General features: G+C 45.6%; 1 protein-coding gene and 1 long non-coding RNA gene across 2 annotated transcripts; one reads left to right on the plus strand and one right to left on the minus strand.

Moving 5' to 3' along the window:
* The first annotated feature begins 3,955 nt into the window (after window positions 1–3,955).
* On the plus strand, window positions 3,956–13,791 carry LOC144384543 (uncharacterized). The gene is made up of 2 exons (XR_013451334.1): window positions 3,956–4,042; window positions 12,846–13,791. It is a non-coding gene; the product is annotated as an uncharacterized LOC144384543 (long non-coding RNA).
* A 4,686-nt stretch (window positions 13,792–18,477) lies between these two features.
* On the minus strand, window positions 18,478–22,880 carry wfikkn2a (info WAP, follistatin/kazal, immunoglobulin, kunitz and netrin domain containing 2a). Its single transcript, XM_040191928.2, has 3 exons — window positions 21,374–22,880; window positions 20,669–20,985; window positions 18,478–20,507 (listed from the first exon to the last, which is right to left on the minus strand). The coding sequence occupies exons 1-3, from the start codon at window positions 21,590–21,592 to the stop codon at window positions 19,307–19,309; spliced, it is 1,737 nt and encodes a 578-aa protein (XP_040047862.2). The 5' UTR covers window positions 21,593–22,880; the 3' UTR covers window positions 18,478–19,306.
* Window positions 22,881–22,893: the final 13 nt, after the last annotated feature.

Below are 22,893 nucleotides of genomic sequence, written 5' to 3' on the forward strand. Positions count from 1 at the left end.
TCTGTGCGTTTTTGCCCCTTGCCCTTTTTACTTTTTGGTATTTTGACTATTAAAGTCTTTTTTGTTTCAAAACTTTGCGTTTGAGTCCTGCCTTCCCCGCTCCCCGTGACATCTGTCCCCCTGGCAGGAGGCTGCGGTCCATCAGGACCAAAGACCTCTCGCCACACAAGCAGTTTCTTCCCGTCAGCAGTCGGTCTCATGAATCAAGTGCGAGTCCCCCGTTGAGCCGATACTCCATCCCGGAAGAGTTTGCACTGTAGTTTCTCATCATGAAAACATATGGAAACACATGTTTTAAACGTAGCCATCTTATCTGTTTATATGGTTATAATCTTTGCTGGTATATTTTAATCTAGTTTTACTTAATCTTATTTTATTGTGTTCTTATATTGCACCAATTCACCAAGTCGAATTCCTCTGTGTGTCACACATGTGGCAATAAATGGCCTCTGATTCTGATTCTTTGACTTCATCCTTCAACAATGTGGAAACAAGATCTCTGATTGCTCTCTATCGAAAAAGATATTATTATCTTCCCACAACGATATGTGTTGTATCCTTTCCTTTTGTTGAGAAGAACTGGGACTATTGTGAGTGTGCTTCCTTATCCAATTTGTTGTGGTACATTGTGTTTCCATTTAGGCTTTGTGGTAACGACAAAATAGCTCTTAGACAATCGCAACTCCAATAACAGTACCTTTAACGCTTCTTTTACGTTTGACACAATGTAACACTATAGTTTGTACATCTCTCTTTTCTAACTTACCGGCGTAAGAAGAAAGGTACAAATTTAACTGCATCCAAATAAAAGGCTTTCTCTGCATTCAGGCGCTGACTTTCCCTCAGGATTTTATCTCACGTTACATAAACACCATCAAATCAGCTCAGCAAAAATGTATCTTTTCTCGCCGATAATAACGGCTCGTAAAACTTTATAGTTCATGAGTCAACAATTTGCCCTCTGCTTTACACGTCACGATGTTTAGACGTGTTAACACTCGCACACAGGTGACGACTGCCTTTAACTCTGCTCCATTCATCACCTACTGTGTGTCGGGCCTCCAGACCCTGTTTTTTTGCAGTAGTTGTGCTGCTGTTGCGTTCCTGAGTTGGGAATAATTGTGTCTCTCTTTCCCTCCCCGCATACTGTGGCTTTGTGTAGAACGCCAGCGGCCTGAGGAGAACCGAGAGAAAGACTGCGTGATTTCAAGGAGCATTAAGTGATAAGAGAAAGAAAGGAAAGCAGAAGGAAATGATCTGCTGATTTGTCGTCTTAGGATTGGTTCGGGTCGGTTTGATTCAAGGAGGCCTGTCGCGTGGTGAAGGGAGGAAACACCTTTGACACGAACGCTCTCCTCCACGAGGATGGGGGACACAAAGCTACAGACATCCTCGCTACGACGTGCTACGGTTTCCTCCTTTTATACGGAGGCCGCATTTCAGTCCTGGTTTTCCCCTTTCATGGGCTCATAACGGTCCACAGCAGACCTGTGAAACGTCGATCCCATCATGGGTTTTAGTGCCCGCTGTGCTGTCAGCCATCGCGGAGGATTACTGCCGGCGTTGTGAGTGTTCTGGTGGCCGTCTGCAGCCAAATGAGGAGGAGCAGGAGGAAATGAAAGTAGGGAAGCTACTCAGGGGTTCTGCCCGGGTCGTGTTGCCCCCGTGACACTGACCGGTAATCAGTGGTCCCACTAGAAGGAGAACACTTTGTATTAAACTTTTTTTTTAGGTCATTACTGACTGACTGAGAATTTAATATTTAAAGAAGCTAATTCCACGTAGTTTTTTTTCTTTTAGGTGTGTGTTGGTAAATATGGGTCAGGTAACACAGATTAATGGGCTCAGGAGAGAAAACAGATAGTCTGTGTACAGTATTGAAGCCGGAGCCAACCGACTGGACAGTTTCCAGGTTTTATAAAGAAGCAGAAGGTGAGCTGAATCCCTCCAATTTGAGGCTTCTTTACTAAACACTGTTGTCATGGCGTTCTGTCTATATTTGGACAGAAATCTACCAACCGTTTGATTTTTTTTTAAGTTAAAAGTCAACACTTAAAAATCAATAGTCAAGTTAAAAGTTTTTCAAATAAAATACATATTTTCCAGAAATTGAACCCTAAACTGTGGGACTTGTTGATATTTTTATTTATTAATCTCACATGATTATGTGCTAAAATGTTTGCGTGATTATATTTGTTTGCGTGTGGATAACATTGGTATGTGCGTGTGTGGGTATGTGCGGACATACGTGCGCATTGCATTGAGAGTCGGTGTGATATAAGGCAGTGGCTGGACGCGCTCCAACGCTACATGCAGACGTCAGCACCCGGCCAGCTAGCTGAGGATTGGGGGGAGGAGGGAGGGAGGGGAGAGGGGGCAGATGGAGAGAAAGAAAGACGGAAAGAAAGAATTAACTGTGGACATGATGGAGAGGGTTAGCAGGAACGTGGATGGATGGAGAAATGGGAGAACAGAGGGAGAGACATAGGAAGGGACAGAAATAGGGGTGAGTGATGGGCGGAGCGGCAGGAAGCCAGAGAGAGAAAGAGAGAGAGAGAGAGAGAGAGAGAGAGAGAGAGAGAGTACAGATGCAAGAAGAAAATACATTCAGATCTAATAATGAATGCAGACATAAGAAGAGCGATACAAACATGCATCATACTGAGTTAGGGAAATAATGTAAAAGTTACAAGGTGGTCTTCAGGTGGCTTTAGGCGATAGCGATGACCACTCGACTTCCTGTTGTGTGCAGGTCGCCACTTCTGGAGACCATTTAGACCGTTTTAAGGATCCTAATTGAAGAATAGTTTGACATTTTGGGAGATGCCTTCTGCGTAATCGCTTTCTTTTTCGGGTTTAAATCAGAAGGTCAATACCACTCTCTCGTCTGCACAGTGGATGTGTTGTAGCTGGGGCGAGGCGCCGTAGCTTAGCACAAAGACTGTAACGCTATGTGACAAGTTTGGGAGTCAGGGGCAGCAATAAGCCAGCTCAGTCCCCAGCAGGGAGGCCGGCTTTATTGAAGCCAATAGTTGGGCTTCCTCCGGTGAAACACTGTTATTACCGTAACCCTCCCAGACTTTTTGAAGAGCAATCTAAGCGGTCACAACGATGCAGAGGCCGACGCGGCGGTTTACTGTGATAACGGGGATGACACAGACGTCGCCTCCGTGACCGTGATGCCGTTACCAAGCAGCGATAATTACCAGGTAATGCTGATTGCTCGTTGACCACCAACACGTAGGGAGACATCTGGAGGGGAGGAAGTAGCTTTGTTTATTGTGTGACCCATCCACATTAAATGCTTCTATAACGATGCCCCTATGCCAGGAGCCGTTGGGTTCTTCCTCCCGCCCTGCAATTGAACCTCCGGTCGTAGTCATGGTGGCTCGAGAGCCACGCACAATAGACACGGTAATGGTTGGGTGTAGACTGACGCACATACACTCTATCACAAAATAGAAACGTATACAGACTTACAATGAGACCGCAGGCTCTCAGAACACCACAACATAATTAGACTCGGCCTTTCCCACCGCTGGAATCGTCCGACACTGATTATATGCTCTTTGTTTGTGTGTGTGTATGTGTGTGTGTATGTGTGCTTTGTGTGTGTCTGAGAACTGGATTTATAGATTACATTTGATATCCCATATGACTAGAAATCATATATATGTAAAGGGGTACACATATATATATATATATATATATATATATATATATATAAAGGCTAGATGTCTTACGGCGGAGTATAGAACGTCCGCAGATGGCGGCCATCTTGCTACAGTAACATTGCGTAGGTAACGGTACATGTACTTTAAATAATAATAACAACATCTCTGCCGTTTACAACAAACCAAACCGTTTGAAAATCGCTGAATTGTTGAAAAATGACTAACAATACAATGTTATTGTCACGGTGTAGGTTTATTTCCTGTTTGTTTTCTCAAGGTCTGCGTTTGAGTCCTGCTTTCCCCGCATCCCTGACAGAATGACACGACCACAAAGGGACTCAGCGGACCCGCATCCCTGACAGTTATGGGTGAGCGAGTGTGAGTGTGTGAGTTTATAATGCTATATGTGTTTTGTTTTGTCTTCCAAAAGCGTCTTTTCAAAAATATTTTTTGCAGTTATTTCTGCAGCTTCCAGTTACAAGCAAAACCAGTTGGATGCCTGTTGAATGTTATTTACGTGAGGCTTCCTGATGAGATGCAGATCTAGTTAATGTAACAAGGTGTGAGAGCCTTGGTCCATGACTCGCAAAGGGAAATTGATTTGAATCAATATTCAGTCAGAATTTGACTCTGGGAATATAAATCAAGATTATAGATGTGTTATACAGACTTACTTTACCCATTAGGAAACCATCCAATAAGTAGTCCACACATAACCCCCCCAACAAATTTGTTTAATTAAACAATTAAAACACGTTAAAAGGGAGCCTCAGAGCCTCTTCCAGTCTTTATGCTAAGCTAAGCTAACTGGTGGGTGCTATTAAAAAATATAGAGAGAAAATAACACCGAATGATACCCATCTTCTAAGCTAGCTTCCAATAAGAAAGAGAATAGGAAGGTTTTCCCTTAGCATAGGTACCAAAGTGCTGTGGTTACTGTGCACTGGGTACCGCTAAGCTTTATTAGCTTAGCTAATTAATTAGGACTCTATATTTCCTCCCCCTGCCAGTTAAACTACACATACTCTCTCTTCTTTAGCGTTTATACAGTGGAAGTAAATAGAATCCAACGGTCACGATGTGAGCGGACAAGCAGCGAACACATTGCACGGAAGACGAGGTGATAGTTCGCGAGGGAGCCTTTACGTACCGGTCCCTGTGTTTGATTGGTAGATATGGATGAATACACACATGCGTATACTTAACTGCCCCGGGAAGTAATTAGACTCTGGAGCTGAACACGTCCACTCATACAGGCACACAACACACACCACGGCGGCCTTTTCACAGCTAGTCTCACTTTCTCTGTATAATATTTTGGGTGGCCAGTTATAGCTGCATGCTCGCTTTAAGTTGTGGTGACTCGCACTTTCTCCAATCATTTTTCATTGCCCGTTTTATAGTGGCATTGATTGAATGAGGACTCCTCGCTCACTACCTTTTTACGCTGGCGATAACACAGCTTAACGCGTCTCCGCATAACAGACGCTGCACCGAGTGCCGCAGCAGGGAAAATACATTTTGTTGAATTTTGGCTAATCGCTAACAGCTAAATCGACGCCACCCGGGCACAGTAGAAAGTAGAACTTTGTTCTTGGCCAGACTGTATGAAATGTTTTACACGGCAACTGGCGTTTTTTTTGAGGGGGGGTTGAATGAAGCGCGTTTACAACCCACTAGCGTCGGCCTGTTGTCGGTTGTATTCATTTCACACCCGCCTTTCTAGCCTAAAGCTAGTTTACATTCCGACTGACACGGGCCCAAAGGGATTCCTGAAACGATTTAATTTGCACCGCATGGTCTGCCCAATGGAAATAGCTTTTACTCACGGCAAAGAATGTGGGATGATCCTGGAGGATTCTCTGTACCTCTTAGAGAGCCTGACTGTTACTGCTACTATGCACACGTATGATAGGTGAATGAGTCCTAAGGTCAGGTCAGCTGAAAGGTGAGGATGATTTCTGAGGTATTCTGGGTATATCTGTCTTAATCACCTTAATTGGTAATATGAGTTGTCAGCTGACCTCTTTCCGAAGGCGCCTTGAAAGCCCGAGCCTGTGCGGAGCGCACAACAACCCACGAACAAAAAGATACAAAAAAAACATTGGCTTCTCCTGCAGGGCTGCCTGGACCTTATTGACCCTCCATTAACACGAACACACGCACACATACACACAAAGCCACACACGCCGGGAAGGGAAAGTTGTGCAGGTCTATTTCGTTTTTCGTGTCAAGATGTCAATGTCAATCTGCCCCATGTCAGCCATGTTTGTGTGGAGCAGCTGTGTCCCATGTTATAATGACTCCCTACTTTGGCAGGTGGTCAACACATGATTAATACATTGGTTCGTACTCTTTCACAGTAGCCTTTTTATGACATTTGGACATATGGTACCACTGTGGTCCCTCTATGTGTCACTAAACGGCTGAAAATTTGGGATCTTCAGCTTGTGGCCGTAACGTAATTTCTCCCAATAATCATCGCCCCTCTTGTAGTCAGTGACTCAGTCGACGTTGCACCTGCTAACACATCAATCTTTTTACCAGCTGCACCCATCAGATTTTGGGAACACATACTTCTCCTCCTCTCCCCCGCTTGGCAAGCCGTTCACTCTGTGCCCTCTGTCATGAGCCTCTCTCTCTTTCTCCCTCTCTCTCTCCCTCTCTCTCTCTCTCTCTCTCATATGACATGCTGTGCCAAGTGTAAGTGATTTGGTTGACTCACAGGCAGTGTGGGCCTCCGACTACCGCCCTCCTCACTCCAACACCCATAATGAGATACAGAGGGTAGAACTAGACTGTGAAAACAGGGGAGGGGATGGATGAAATACACGCACACTAGATTACAAATTCCTGCAATCACTTCCCTTTCCTCTTTCTCTCTGTGCATGTGTTTTCTTACTGAAACTGCAGTCTGGCAGACGCGGATAAAACTTAATAATTTGCTCCCCGGGGAGAACCGGACTGAGTCACTCCAATTACTGCTGGTAGAAAGTAAACACAAGGCAGGCAGAGAGCTACGCCAACGACACACGAACACACACAAAGAGCACATGAGCTGAACTAGTATACGCGATCAAGATTAGAGAGACTCAATTCTGCCAGTGAAACAGGGTCACCTGACGAGTTCATTACCTCTTGTAAGAAAAATTGAAGCGTATTTATTTGCTCTTAAAGACGCACGTTGTTCTTTCTCAGGCTGTTTTCCAGCGTGTGTATGTAGTGGTTATAATGGCTGAGGTGTATAACATGTAATCTCTGATGAATGGGAAAATGAATGGTGTACATGCTATATTTAGCTGATGGCCGAGTACCAAGCACAGATCCAGCCATGGGCCCGGTCCCCCTCATTAGCTCCAAGGGACAAGGCTTTCACCCTAACAACACACACACACACATACCGACACACACACCACACAACTTGAGAAGTTCTTGTGTGTGTGTGTGTGTGTGTGTGTGTGTGTGTGTGGTATTGAAGGTGGACATTAATCATCTCTATTGTGCAGAAGCGGTCATTTAGTCGGAGGTGACGCAAGGTTATCTGGGCTCCTCTGCAGTGGAAGGTCAGAGCATCACTTCTCACCACACACACACACACATACACACACACGCACACAATCTCCCACTGTTCAATCAGCTGGCTTTAATTGCCTTCAAAATGTATAGATTACATCAGTGAAGGTCATATAAATGGGTGGTGTCCCACCTCTACTAGTTAACCATCTGACCAATTACGGATAAAATGTTAACAGCGAGAGACAAATTATACTTTGATCCTACACCATGAACTATGAAGGACATGTTTTTAAAATTGAATCATTTCATTTTGAATGGAAAAAAAATCCAGTTGAATTTGTTGTTACATATTTTTATTGGAAAAACCCAAAACCCCAAAATCAATCAAAACAAGAACCACAATATTTGTCTCTCTCCATTGACTGCCGTTCAGTTTTTTTTTCTTAAAAATCAAAGTCCTATGGGGGAAGCCGGTAGCGGCAGGACTTCTGTCTCTCTATATAGGAGTGATGATAAAACACATTTTAATATTAGATGTGGCATTTTACACACAGTGTGATGCCAAACACAAGTGTGCTGATGCAGTGTGTGTTGCGGATCCTTTTGAAGGGTCTGGGTAATATATTGTGTGAAATAAGTGCAGATTTATCAATAGATTCAGTTAAACAAAGACTCTGTATGTGTATCGTTCATCATTTTACACACAGCTATGAATTTTTTTGTTTTTAATTTCTTATTAATTTACAAGGAAAGACAGAAACATGTAGTTTGAGGCAAAGTGGAAAGTATTTTTCCATCTCGTACATTTTTTCGTACTGTACATGAGACCGCATGCCGCCAACTTCATGCACGACGGCGATCCAGCCCGGCAAGACTGACACAGACAACCCGCTAACAGCTAAACTTACCACGGCACCCTAGCTAGCCCTTAACTTCTCCACCGCCGACCCACCCAAACCACCAGCGCCACCAGCGCCGGCCCCAAACGGCCACGCCACCCTCTCGGTTTATAATCATAGTTGCCGAGCTAAGCAGAGTGAAAGCACAGGAAAGACATTGGGGGCTGGTGCTCGTCCCCCATTCAGCGCAGTCAGAGGGATGGACCGGGCCCCGAAAGCTCAGATTACATGCCACATAATGAGAGGCCTGGCTCAGCAGGCTCAGCCTCTCTTTCTCTCCCTCTCTCTCTCACACACACAGACTGACCCACTGACGCATTATTGCTGAAGTCCTGTTCTGTTCTTCTCACCGGTTACTACACTGACAACTGCCAGCACAGCTGCTTTACATGTCACAATATACCTACAGCACCCAGGACCAGTAATCACACATAAATCTAGTAGCTGCTGCTGGTGGTGTTAAGAGGAAACTTCTGGAAATCATACAAGTCTACAGAAATGTCTTTGCAAATCACGCAATGGTTGTTGAGTTGTTTCTTCCACCTGGAACAAAGGGTCTACACACCAACAATGAATCAGACTACATTAAACCGCACAAATATTGGTTTAATTTGTTTTACATGTCTGGGTCACAAAGCTCACAGAGCGACGCCCCACTGAGGCACCAAGTTAAAACTAAAAGTGAGAAGCACAGTTTGTCCTCTTCGAGCCCCGGGGGCGAGGTCCTTACAAAAGCATCCTGTAAAAAAGGCCTTTTCTGGAAGCTCAGTGTGTGAGCGCTGAGTGCTGTGACAAAGCCCGGCTCCTTCCCAAACACACACACACACACACACACCGCACAGACCCATTCTGCACACAACTCACAACCTACTCACTCACATGCCGTGTGGGCCGGCATTGTGCTTATTGCTCTGTGATCTGGGAGCACTGAGGCCATTAGCATCGCGTAGCGCTGGATCGCTGCACGGCGAGCTCTCTTGGTGTGTCAGTGCTTCAGCTTATGGACCTACACACAGTGTGCATCCAGGGGTCGTGTGCTTATGTGTGTAAATAAAACAATATCATATCTTAGCGGATGCGTTTCTGTGTGTGTGTGTGTGTGTGTGTGTGCGCGAGAAAAGGAACGAGTGAGGTCACAGACTCTCCCCACAAAGGCTCCGAGCCCAAGGTCTACTAGAGTACAAGCGGCCTTTGTGCGGGCCGTGTGTGGACCGCTCTGTGCTGCATCACAATGGATCCCAGCGAGGGAGAGGGGCTATAACAACTCCTATTGATTAGCAGGAAAGGGTCCCACCTAATGCCCCGTCCGCTGTTACCGCTGCCAAAAGGAAAGCAGCGGCACCTGAAGGATACGTGTCTTCTGCCGTGTATCTTTGCTTTTCTTTTTTTACATATAAAACTATTAATTCATGTTATTGAGCTTGTGCAGAGATTCACACAGCTGTTTCATACACTCACACATGTTACGACATCACCTGCACCCTGGATGGCTCGCTCCAGGCGGACCGGTCCTCATTCATGGGCACGACGAAGCCCGCAACCGCCCATCAGTCAGACTTACGTTTACCGCATGAATGCAAATAGTGCATTAGAGAGACTTAACGTCGGGGATTCACACGGGTGAGTTTGTCCCATTACAGCCGGGCTGAGGGAGGCGTGCCGGGGGAGGGGGAGGTGAAGGTGGCGGGGGGCGCAAGAATATTACCCCGACAGAAAGGAGCAGATGAAGGTGAGCAAACAGACGCGTCTATTGGTGGGATGGAGGATACTTAGTTTAAGCTTGATTCTACATGTATGCACAGATTTATATGTTGCTTGACAGGACAAGTGTCCTTTGAGTGTTGGATTTATGGTCAGTGTCCCCCCCCCCCCCCCCCCTCACCTCTCTGCGTGATAGACAGACTCACACAGCAGTCCAGTCATACAATCTTCACCGCTCGCTATGGGCCTCACACACACACAATTGTTCATTAATGCACTTTGGATGTTTAAAAAAAAAAGATATACATGCTCAATGGTTAACATCGGGTAGTGAAGGCAGCACGTTAATCATAAACATACAGTCAAACAGTCCAAACTATTTCCATTGTACTTCGCTGTTCGCTGATCTTTATCCGTCAAAACCTTCAAGGGCAAAGTCAATATTTGAGGATACATTAAGGCTTTAGGACGGCTACTGGACATTTACACATTTTCTTATAAATCCTGAAACTATAAATACGCAGTTCTATCGTTGTATTGTATTGCTTTTGTGAAAGAGCGCCTTGTCGTTGATTGTCGGGTCCTACTTCTCCTGGAGGACGGTACACAACCAAGTGTTCAACAAAAAAATAAAATAAACCAGAAACACACCAAGATGGAATTTATAGTTAAGTCTTAACACCTGTAAAAACACCCTGTTACCTCCTCACGGCTTTGTTCTTTCTTCTAACTGCCTCCCTCCTGCTGCTCCAGATGAACCCCCAGGTAATCCAATGCCATCGTTTTTGCACATCAAAATTGACTGGAGCCGAAGCTGGAAACTAATGGCTGTTCGGGAAGACAATTTAGGCTCCGAACAGACATTCAGAAAGATATTACAGCCAACAAATGCCATTTGGGAGAACGGCTCAGGCACCACCAAGGACAAAATCATATTAGCTGGCGACTGCACACATCCGAGGACGCACAAACTCACAACCCATTTTTACAAGTGTGGAAGTTAGATGTGTATTGGGGTTTTTGTGTGAGGTGATGAAAAGATCTGACCGTAGCATTAATTCACATTAGGCGAGAATGTAGAACACACCGGGGGATGAGACCATAAGTGATCTTTCACAGTTTCGGGGTAATCTCTATTGCACAGTGTATTTATCATGTAAGCCGAGTGGAAAGTTGTTTCTAATTGAATAAAGCGAGGCAATTTCATCAAAATGCAGTAAATGCTTGCGGGAACGGAAAAATATAAATGGGTCATTTCTCATAAGGAATTGTAAACGTGCACTGTGAGAGCAACATGTAAACGCTTACTGAAAGGCATGACATCACTGCAAAGTCATGGTAGTCATACAGTCATGTTACATATATAAAGTACGCAGACCTATTCTGTCAACTGTCATCGCTCAAAACTGCAGCAAGACGTCCATGAATGAATCCACAAACTTCTTAACCCGTCCTCAAACTGGAGCTCCAGTTGTCATGGCAACAGATCAGGCGTAGCGACATCGTCGGGCAAACTTTCGATGCGATACCCGCTTTGACATATCGGCCTATTGAAGCAGCCTGCTAGTTTCTGCCCACTTTGGGTTAACCTTAATAACCGTTAACCTCGACCTGCAGAACTATACTTCTCTATCATGGATCATCTCAACAGGATCTCTACTTTCCTCACACTTTGCATCTATTTTTACTTTTTTTATAAGCGGCCTCGGGCCATTCAGTGTCTGGGTCTCTCTCTCCCCCAACGAGCTCGCTCTAAGCTCGTGTTTGGCAGCAGGAAGTCCCGAGGTCAGAGATCGAGTGTCATGTGATTCAGATGTTTAATACACACTGACATTCTGCCTAAGCTGCTCAGGGCGAAAGCGTGACGTCACGGGATCTGTCACACAGAAATGAGAACACAAACACACACTCACACACACACACACACACACAGGCCTGGACGTCAGCTGAAAGGGAGGATTTCGGCTTCTCCTTTCAAAATGCAATTTACCTGTCGATTACTGCTCATCGGCCCTCGAAACAAATCCGATTGGACGGAAGCTTTCATGTTCGCTCAAGTCCGCAACTCTCTCTTTCCGCGAATAATGTTTTTCGACTCATATGAAAATGCAGCAACGGGAAGAGTGGTTTTATGGCTTTCCTGCCATTCAAACAGAGCGGGATCCTTTCCATAACAAAAGATAAAAGCATCTATTAATATTCATACTCTCTCATGGCGCAGAGGGGGAAAAAAAAACGGAGACCTGACTGCAATCCAAAAATAGTGAGACTGCTTCCTCGCTCTCCGTCTGCGACAGGCCCGGGCATTTCCTTCCATTTCCAGTAGTGAGCGCTTACGTAATGCCGCTCTTGAAATAAGGTCAGACACCCACTCCTGATGCCGCGCATCAAGGTGGGCGAAAGCGTCTTCCGAAATGGGGCGACCCGGTTTTTCCATTCTACCTGAATATTTTCTGCAAACGGCGGCCTGATGTCCCTGGAGGACTCTGAGCGGTCACACCACCATCAACAGTGACTCAGTTATAGCGCAAAGATGATGTTGGTTAGAAAACCCGTTACTGATTAGAAATAGATTACTAACCTTGCACAATGCAATGGATTGTATCTATTCGCGGAATAGTCCGGGATGGTGACTTACTAGGGAAACTATTTGACATGCCTATTTCAACTACCCCGAGCCCTCCGGGTCTCAGTGAGTGACTAATTATGTAGGGACCAACATTACTCAGATGCTGCAAACGCTAAGGTGGAAGCAAACACAGGATAGCGAAGGGTTAATCCTTCTCCTCCCCAATGCAAAGAGTTTGCTGTTGTTGAAAAGCGTATTTTGAAAGCACCAACAAGGGAATTACGACAAAAAAAAGGAAAAGACAATTGATTTGTTTGTTGCTCTTGTTTTCTCTGGAAAAGTTCTAAAATCCCACGTCCACACAGACACAGTTAGCCACTAGCTGGGGAATTTGAATATTTTTTACCAAAGAAAGAAAGCTTTGGTGAAATCTGTAACTTTCGATGCTGAGTTTCAGCGGTTTTCTCTGCGCTTGTCTCTTTAAAGGACAACTGACCTTCCAGCAACAACTGCGAGATCACACAATCCAACTTTCCCCCGCCTGGAACTCAGTGTGGCAGGAAGCAGTCCAGCGCTCCCTCCAGCGTCTGCGGGGGCTTCACGGCACAGACGTGCATCCGTCGGCCCCGCGGTGCCACAGGAGCCGGGCGGTGGAGGCGTCAGAGAGACGGGGACCGCAGGGCCGCGTCGGTGGCATACAGCTATTTGCATCCATGATTTATAAAAGGGTAACTTATTTGGATACAAATTCCTGGACACATTTATTGCAAGCAAGCACATATAAGTAAATGTCAGCACTTACTAAAGAATTCATGCTAAAAAGGCAATATTGATAATAGCACAACTCAGTGGTGCGGTCCTGAGCATTTACTGTATTAGGTCACTGAAGAACGGCCCCACTGTGCCTAATTACAGCCACGATTCTGGACCTCCCTGCTGTGTGTGAGTACTGGCTAATGTGTGTGTGTGTGTTTGTGGGCTTTTGAGCTTGTGTGCACTGGGTCCTTCTAATATGCTTTCAACAAACACAGGATAAGACGAGGCTTAGTGTATAGTGCGCACAAACAGCACGCCTCCTCTGAGCACGTCCACGTGAGTGATGCAGGCGCTGCCTCTTGGTCCCGGTGGCCACAGTCAGAACTGCATCGACGTTTGGCAACACCGTAACTTACTCAACAGCAAATGTAACTAGTGGCAATTTGCTTCGCTTCAGTTAGTAGAATTGCAAATGGTTAAGTTTAGGAAGCCAGCTAGAAAGACACGACATGTATATAAGACGTTACCGTAAAGCAAGTTCACCAATGAGACGATCATTTCAAGCTCATCTGCAAGCAACTGAAACAGTGACTTTCCATGTGCGAAGCTCGTGGCTCTCTCACACAGCGTCCTTCATAACGTCATCACTTTCATTTAATAACATCGAGGTCTCTAACGGTTCCCGTGTCCTTGCCTTCATCTCCTGTAGGAGGATTATGTTTTTGTTCATTTTCTCACATCTAGTGAGCAGATAGTTCCAATCAGTCCCATCGACAGTGCACTGACCCTTCTTGATCCACGCCGGGGGGGAAACTGTCCTCCTCCCAAAACAGAAAGCATGTGAAACGCCTGAATGACGCTGTGATGCTGTGATTAGAACATTTTGTCCCGAGCATCCCTTCATCCCCACACCCTCCCTCCCTGTTTGTGTTTTGGCCACTCCCCACCCTACCTCCTCACGCTGTGTCACTTCTGTTTGCTTTTTCTATTTATTTATTTTTTGTCTCTCTACAGTTTCCATTTATAGCAAAAGCCTTGGAAGTGAAACTCACCCAGTGTTACCATCTGCACACGCAGGCTAAAGCTAGCTGCATTGTCTCTGGCTAGTCCGTACACAGTGGAAATAGCCGAGCAAAGTGTGTGTGTGTGTGCAAATTAAATTTGTGTGTGCACGTGTTTGTTCAGCGTGTGTTTGTGTGGCATAAATCAACACCAGGCTGCTGGTGTGACATCTCGTTAAAGAGACAGTCTACCTGCAAACGTTGCCAGCAAATGTCCAAAGCTGAAGAGCATCAGGCGGAGTGGGGTGGGGGGGGGGGGAGCGATACTACAAATGCATTGCATTGTGTTTAATGCGTACAGGTGCCCGTGTGTTTATTTGTTTATTGAACTGGCCCCTCCACATTCTACAATCAGGTTTGTTCAGTAAAAATGGTTGGATTGAAGCTGCCGTTTCACTACTTGTGATTCTTTATCATCACAGCAGGATATTCACGTTTGATCATTTGGGCACAGCTGCTTTTGTCTCTCATTACAAGGATTGAAGCGTAAAATACAATAGCAGGTATATTGAATGAAACACTTTTTGCTTCCTGTGCACGTGTGAGGTCTTATTTTGATGCTCACGATCAAAGTCCAAAAAAAACAATTTGGGAAATCCAATTAGGGATCTTTAATCTAACCCCAGTCTCTAAGCGTGGATACAGCACACAGATGTGAAAGGTAACTATGTCCTAGTTTTTTGAGCAGTTACTATTTTTAGAAAGCAGAAAGATAAGGGAACAGGGGGGGGGATCCCCTCGAGTCGACAGCAGCAGCTTTATGTTCCGGACAATTTACACCCTCCTTATGCTATAACGACCTTACTGCCTTCATCATTCACTCATTCCAGCCCCCAACGTACCCTCTGCTCCTCTATGTCCTTTCTCCGTCCCATTATCCTCTCTCCTTGCCTCCCCGCCCCCCCTTCTGGCACTCTTATCTGTTGCCCTCCATACATTCAGTTTTCCTCTCGTGTCATGTATCCTCTTCCACCCTTCAACATCTCTCCAGCTTCTCCTTCTCTGTCGGCCATATTGCCAACCAGCCAGCTGCAGACATGCAGAACTCAAGCCCCCTTCGGTTGTTCTTACTATAAATGATGAGCAAAAAGGAGAGCTGCAAATTTTAGGTTGTGTATTAAATGTAAAAATAGAATTAGTCAGGGACAATATAAAACGTCCTTTGTGGGACTAGAAGTTCCTGTTCCTCATCTGCAGGGCCAGCAACATCCACTGCACTCATGCACGCAGTGTCTGCGTGTGCACACGTATGCATGTGAATCTGGTGTGCTGGCATGATATCTTGGTAATTTATGGCTTTATATATTTTTGTTCCATTCTCTTTATCCCTCCACATCTGGTAGATTTGAGTCTAACCCAACACATAGAACAGCTGTGTACTGGCCGGCTGTGTGTGTGTGTGCATTCATTTGTGTGCGATTGCACAAATCCAGCGTATTGGGCACAATCTTCCGGCCCATCTGGATGACTGCTTGGGGAGGCAATCATAGGGCAAGTGACATTGATTGTGTAATAGACTCATAATTACATTAAAATCTTTTATCCTGTTGGAGCCAAAAATAACATTCATTGTAACTACTTAATTTTTTAGGTCTTGAATTTGTAACGCAAGTGCAAAAACCTGCTTCACTTCAACATGTATTCAATACAAACTGGTATTTTCTTGTTTTTCTTGCTTCAATCTCTCCTACCAAACTTTTCACAATAGTCCTGAAACTATTGAAATGAAAGTTGGAGGAAGTGGATATATAAAACATTTTTGTGTATAATGAAGTGTATTTGCTAAAAATGACAAATGTCAAATACAAGTATGACACATAGCAAAGGGATCAGCAACAGTTGTGACTGGTTGCAAGACTCTGAGCTTTGTTGTGCTGCCACCTAGTGGCCGACTTCATTAGTTGCACAGAATGCTAAAATGTAGTTTTCTTTATATATGTCTGGTTGTTGAATGTCACCTGATAGTAAATGCAAAACCAACAGGAGCACAATTGTGTGAAAACAGAGTTAGTACATTAGTCCCATTTAATTATATAGTTAGTTAAATGTTAATAAAAGCTAGGGGGAATGTGATATGTGATGATATAGTTAAGGTTGAAAAGAGTAATATATTGTTGTACTTTTAAAAACTATTACTTAAAAGCAATTTGACTGAAGAAAAAGTTGGTTGGCTAAATGATGGGAGTACTCTTAACCGTAAGGCAATTCATATTTAAAAAGACGGGAATATTTGTCGCAAGAATTGCTTCAAATATCTCTTATCAAATCAACGGCAGAGTAAAACATCCCCAAAACAAACAACACGTAGGTAACGAACCGGAGCTACACAAACAAAATCAAATATGGAGGAGGAAGATTTAGCCATTTCTTTTTGCACTTTTTTAGTGAGCACTATTAAAGTTAAATGAGCCCAGGTTGCCTAGCAACATGGGCTCTGGAGTCCCATCCATCCCAGTGACTCACTTGCATCCAGAAAGCACACACATTGTATCACGCGTCTGCTAAGTCTCAGCATGTACTGCTCATGTCCCAGCATGACCAGTACACAACCCGGCATGTTAGCATAATAGCATGTTAGCATTGAGGGTGTTATCGTCCACCATGTTAGCGTTTATCATGTTAGCTAACGCTGAAACTAGCTTGCAGCAAAAGGTCACTGAGCACGCCCGCCTGTGTGTGCAGCACTTCACTCGCTTTTCATCGAGGTTTTCTAACTATGGAGGTACGTTAATGGTGACTTAAGCCCCTCGTGGACCTTCCTCGATTTTATTTACTTTTATTGAACTACTTGATGTAAAAGAACATAAACAGATACGCCACACTCCATTGATTGTAGTGAACTTATGTCTCACACAAGGCAAACCTTTTTTAAGTGCACATAGATTACCACAGTGAACTGATACACAACCGATTCATTGGTCTTGGTGTATCATATCAAAGGGGGGGCTACATCGGACCCTGATAGCGTAACACACTGGAATCACAAACTTAGTGCAGTTGCATTGTATTTAGGATTTTCACACCATTTTAATTTTCCATTATGAGTCCGACAATATGGTATGAACGCAATTAACGCAAATATTTGGTGTGTTCACCCGAGTTTGTTCCGTGATATACTGTTTTTGGTTTAGCGTTTAAATCAACACTGTGACAATCGATGTGCAATCAATGACTATTTTTTGTGAATCAGTTGTTGAACACCAAGTCGTTTCTAACTGATACGGTGTCAATAAGGGGCATCTTGCCCCCCTTGTGTGCCAGAGGCTGACTAGCTTATTATTATGGTCTGTCTGGCAGGCTGCCTGGCTGGTGGTCTCTGAGTGAACTTGATACTGAACTCAGCAGTCACCGGCGATGTGAAGCGCTGTGCGCCGCTAGTCTGGAGCTCAGCCAGTCATTTAACACTTGTCGACAGTTCTAATGAAAGTGGCCTTTTCCTTGGCGGCCTCTTTTTCATTATAAGGGTCAGAGGTCGCCACTCAAGGCTGGCTGCCTGACAGTTTAGAGAAGAGGGTTGAGGATGGGGGTTAGAAAAAAAGCTGATATAAGGGACGAGGGGGAAGGGTGAAATTATTCACTTGCTAGTCGGCCCCATATGTTCTCATTCCTATACCCTGCTGGACTTTGTGACTAATCTAAGTTATTAAGGCATCCCACTGCGCTAGCATTTATCAAGCCTGCGTTGATTCCCACCCGAACTTGTTACTGTTAGCAACTAGATACTCACGCAGAGTAACAATCCCCAGCGGCTCAATAACTTCCACACCGGCGATAAGCTACAATCTCCAACACTGGAGGAGGCACTAAACAAAGCTCTTTCTATGCTTAAGGGGTTACATTCCTCAGTGTTCTGCTTGACTTGACTCTCTCCATTTCCCTCAATGTTTTATATTATGCCTCTTTAACACAGATGTGGCCAACCAAGTGAGTGAAAGAGAATCAGCCGACATCCCTCTCCTCCTCCTCCTCCTCCTCTTCCTCCTCTTACCCTTCACCCCGGCCTCTCGCACATGAAAGGAGCCGCACAAGGCCAATAGATGGCTGGTGGGATTTGTGCTATGCGAGGGCCCCAGACCCAGACACAACACAACACACAGCTCTGCAGGCCACCACAGCGGGGCTGGAATGTGACCTGCTTCAGACTGGCCCTGTGTGTGTGTGTGTGTGTGTGAAATACAATTGTAAGGAGGAGGACATGGATGAAAGGATGCATGAGGCTTTTGATAAGCTGTGAGCATGGTGGGTAGTTTTGTATTAAACCCAGAGACCAGCACAACATCATAAAGCAAGGACATCTGTAGTATTTTTAAATCATCTTTATTCTTTTTGCCATCATATTCCATGCACGTTTTAATGGACACTTGTATATCATAGATAACATTAAACGAAATCAGTCTATATATCCATAGATATATACAAATATGAGAAATAAATCAAAAATAAATACATGGTACAGAAGTCCACATACATACTGAAGTCTTATCAAAAGAGATTCCACAAAATATGAAACCAAAGAGCTTATCTGATTCTGGTAAATAGACGGATGCTTCGCTCTGCATAATCGTGAGCTCGCGTGTTCCTGACAGATGTTACAGTGTTGGGACGACCCACAAAAAAACATTAAGCAGGCGTACCAGTAATATTAAAACATACCCTTAAATTATTAGTATTAGTGTAAAAAAGATCAAATTTGGAGAGGAAATCTAGAACGCTGTTTTAGTAAAGAGGATTTTTAGAGGGTAAATACTTGACTAATTCTACTCCACCTGCCTTTTTCCGACAGCGCTCTTGGTACGAACATCAAAACTGACGAAGCTTAAGAACATTTAAAAAAAACGCTTTTAGGAGATTTTTTAAACAGCATCCGTAAGGAAATCCTGAATGAAAAGGAGCTGACGATAAAGATCAGTGACAGCGGTGAAGCTACGAGGAATGACTCTCTGAGATCTACAGAAAGACACAAAGAAAAGAAAATTAAACGTCTCAAACAGGCAACAACATTTCCAACGTTACAGATAAGTTACTCCTTTTACGTTTACCGTCAGTCAGTCCGACTGTCGAGTTCACTGGAGCTTAAAAATGATCAGAAAACACATCCGGCCTCCAGCGAGTGTCAAACCTAAATGCACTCTACTGAACGACAGCGAAATCCTTCAGGAAGTCACATGTTTTCTTGTGGATGACCTCCCGGAGCTTCCTGACCCTCCGAACGCTGGAGGATCCCACGAAGCTGTCGGGCTGCAGGACGGCCATCCCGTTCTGGACGTCCCCCATGATGATGAGCTGCCCGTCGGTCGTGGTGATGTTGGGGCAGGGGCAGTTCCAGTCCATGTTCAGCAGAGTCACCTCCAAAGGCTCTTTGCCAAAGAATCTCAGACCCATCTTCTCATCCCTCAAGATCTCCTCCACCGTTACCAGCGCGTGGCCCGACTCCTGCTCCTCCGTCAGCTCGGTCACGCGTCCCAGGATCACAAAGTCGCTCCTGCAGAAGCTGCTGACCATCTTGGCTCGGGGTTTGCACGTCTTGCACTTGCGGTTCTTCGGATACGGGCACATCTCTTCGCAGGCCTCTTTGGACTCGAAGCTGTTCTCGTTGCCACCACAGCCTCCGTACACGAAGGACTGGCACTTTTTGAGGCTGTTGCTGTAAGCCCAGCGAGGCTCGTAGGCCTTGCAGGGCCCCTGGAGGCTCGGCAGGCTGCAGGGAGCCGCCAGCTCCCCCCCACACGACAGCATGCAGGTTTCGTACGCGTCGAAGTGGTTGCGGTTTTTGTTGCACTGACTGTAGGTGAAGGTGAAGCAGTTGTTCCTCTTTGGTTCGTAGTACCAGGTCATGATCTCCTCTCCACAGTCGTCTGTGTCCGGGCTCTTGAGACACTCCTCGGCTGGAAACGGCAGGTGGGTGTCGTTTCCCTCCGCATTCCTACCTTTGGCCTCCTTCCCGATCACCACCAAGGGAAAGTGGGACGACACGCTCCCCCCGACATTTTTGGCCGTGCAGGTGTAAATGCCGGCGTCCTGAAGTTGCGCGTTGTATATGACAAGCTGGCCGACGTTGGTGACCACGACGTTCCCCTCGACGTGATTGGGCCTCATTATGGTGTTCTCTTTGCCCTTCAGTTGTTTCTCCCACGTGATCTGCGGATGCGGCTTTCCAGACACTTCGCACAGAAAGCTGGCCGTCTCGCCCACAAAAACCGCCTGCTGGGTGAGGCCGCCGTGTATGGTGGGCAGCTGGATGTCAGCGGGGAGGGTGGTCTGCAGGGCGGTGGTGGGGCGTAAGGTGGTCTCTGCTGGGACGGGACTGGTGTTTGGCCAGGTCAGATGGTACCTGTAGGTGGGGCGAATGAGAAAGGAATTAATGAAAGTTTCTTCCTCGATGAAAACAGTCGTTTCTGTAAACGTTTCAGTTCCGAGGACTAAAATGGGGCAACTCTACCTCACCACACCCAAAAAGCAAAAGATAGATATCTAAAATACTTAACATGTTACCTGCAGGTGACCTCAGAGATAGAGATACCCTTGGAACAGGCCTCTGCATCCATGTAGCACTTGTTATAGTACGTCATGCCGTCAGACGCACACGTGAAGTGGGGTTCTCTCTCACAGCGGTCCCGGCACTTACAAACGGGCTGGCCGTCCCAGATGTCACACTCGGACCCCTGCTGAGAGCACATGAACTTGTCGCAGGTGGCGCCCTGCGGCATTCCTATCGGGCCCTTGTTGCCCTTGACGTCTATGTAGCGCGACGCCACGCAGCTCTTGTTGCCACACACATTGCGGCAGCACTTCTCAAATGTCTCACAGTCCTAGAGGGAAAGAAAAGACAAATCAAAAAGGATACTTTTTTACTATTTCCATACATTTGTAGTTCAAATTGAACAGACAAAACAGTTGTATTCCTGGTGGAATTATATCTAAATTATATCAGTGTGGAGGAGTTTTGACCAATATTTGGATAACTTAAGTTTGGATAAACTCAAGGAGATACAGTTTGTTAAAAAAATATTTAACAATTTAAATATGTAGCAGCTCCTGCACAATACAAAGAAAAAAGGGGGATTCGTCCAACACGGCACTCGCTCATCCAGCTGCCTCTGACACACAGTGGGTTTCTCCCAACACGAGATCCCGGTCCACATAAAGATCGAACACACCTCGAGCGCGGATGCGCTTCGGGTTTCGGCTCAAACTCACCTGGTCGGATTCACACTCGCGCATGCAGGTGCTCATAGCATCCACCCACAGGTTGGGGTTCAGGTCGTTCGGGCACAGCCCCGCGTGAGAGTACACCACTTTGGCCACGGACATGGGCATCGGCATGGCTCTCACGCGGCCGCAGCCCGTGTAAATGAGAACGGTGTAAGAGGGTCCCAGGAGAAACCAAATCCATCGGGGAAACAGCATCCACCACATGCCCGACGCGTGACACCGCGGACGGTTAAACACGCAACGAGACCACAACAACAACAAAAAAAACACGACTTGTGAAAAGCGGTGGAGAACAAGCCGCCCACCTGCGTGAAAAGTCCCTTCAAAGTGACGCGTTTTTAGTTTGTGGCCGCCGGGGTTCCGCCGCTGCGTGCGGGGAGCGTGCGCCGCCGGGATGGATGTGGAGAGCTTCTCCGCGTCGCGAGTCGCTCGGCGCTGAATAGGAGCGAGAGAGATTAGTGCTGCGGTGCGCGAACCCACCGAGGAGCCAACTGCGTGGATTACAGTGACACGTCACGTCGGAAGCGAATCCCAGCTGAGTTACAGTTATTACTTAATTAAAGAGAGGGGGGTGATAAAGCACCGGGGAGACACCTGTGCGCAAGTCGCAGGATGCCTTAACCCTTAGCGTGCAGAGGAGAAGGAGATAAGCGGCAATAACTCTAATAAGAGTAGGACGGTGACAATTTGAAACTAATAGTTAACACTTCACTTCGGTGCTGAATGTTGTGAAGTCACTATTTCTTCCAAATTGTTATTTTTTTATAAAGCATTTCTATTAAGAATATTCTTTGGACATGTTTGCTCTAAATGATCTGCTATGACTTATGCACCACGTTAAAGTAACTTTGCATGACTATACAGAGCACAAATACTTATTTTTAGAACCTCTTATTGTAAAATCCCTCCCGTCCACATGGACCAAACGTCAGTCTCCAGAAGATGGCACCAAATGCCCTTCTAGTCTTTCTTATTTGTAGATCCCATTTTGGTTTCACTTCTGAGCTCAAAGTGTTTTTTTTTCTCTCTCAAGGTTTCCGTACCTGACCAACAGCAGCACATATTTTCAGGTAAGTGATGACAATAATATTTAACATGCCATAAAAGCCCGTTCTGTGATTGGGTCGGTAATATCTGTAATATCTCAGCTGCTTGTTGCTTCCTGCCTTCCAAATCATCACTTTTGATTTCGGCCATCCTGATGCCCACATGCACATAAAGTACACAGCGACTAAGGTAAAGAAGGAATGAGAAGATCATCTAACTGACGTTAACAACCATCACAAAAAAGATTCTACAAATGATATAGTACAAGTTGCGCACACACACACACACACAGTCAAGCTGTGTTTTCAATGTCTGCCCAGCCACTCACCCCTGACCTTTGACCCTCGAGATCCTGCATTCCCAGCATAGCCGGCAGTGGGGCAGCAGGGCATGTCACGCGGTGAATGGTGGCGTCCACGCGGGGCGCTCCCACCATCTATCTGCCTCCACCGCTCGTT

The sequence above is a fragment of the Gasterosteus aculeatus genome, chromosome 11 (assembly GCF_964276395.1).
Source record: "Gasterosteus aculeatus chromosome 11, fGasAcu3.hap1.1, whole genome shotgun sequence".
Taxonomy (NCBI): Eukaryota; Metazoa; Chordata; class Actinopteri; order Perciformes; family Gasterosteidae; genus Gasterosteus; species Gasterosteus aculeatus.

Bases quoted from the DNA above. Each gene is read 5' to 3' on its own strand.
- wfikkn2a (XM_040191928.2), bottom strand. From the start codon at position 21,592: ATGTGGTGGATGCTGTTTCCCCGATGGATTTGGTTTCTCCTGGGACCC. The intron at 20,986-21,373 runs GTGAGTTTGAGC...CTTTCCCTCTAG, and splicing joins GCGAGTGTGAATCCGACCAG to GACTGTGAGACATTTGAGAA. The intron at 20,508-20,668 runs GTAACATGTTAA...CCCCACCTACAG, and splicing joins ATCTCTGAGGTCACCTGCAG to GTACCATCTGACCTGGCCAA.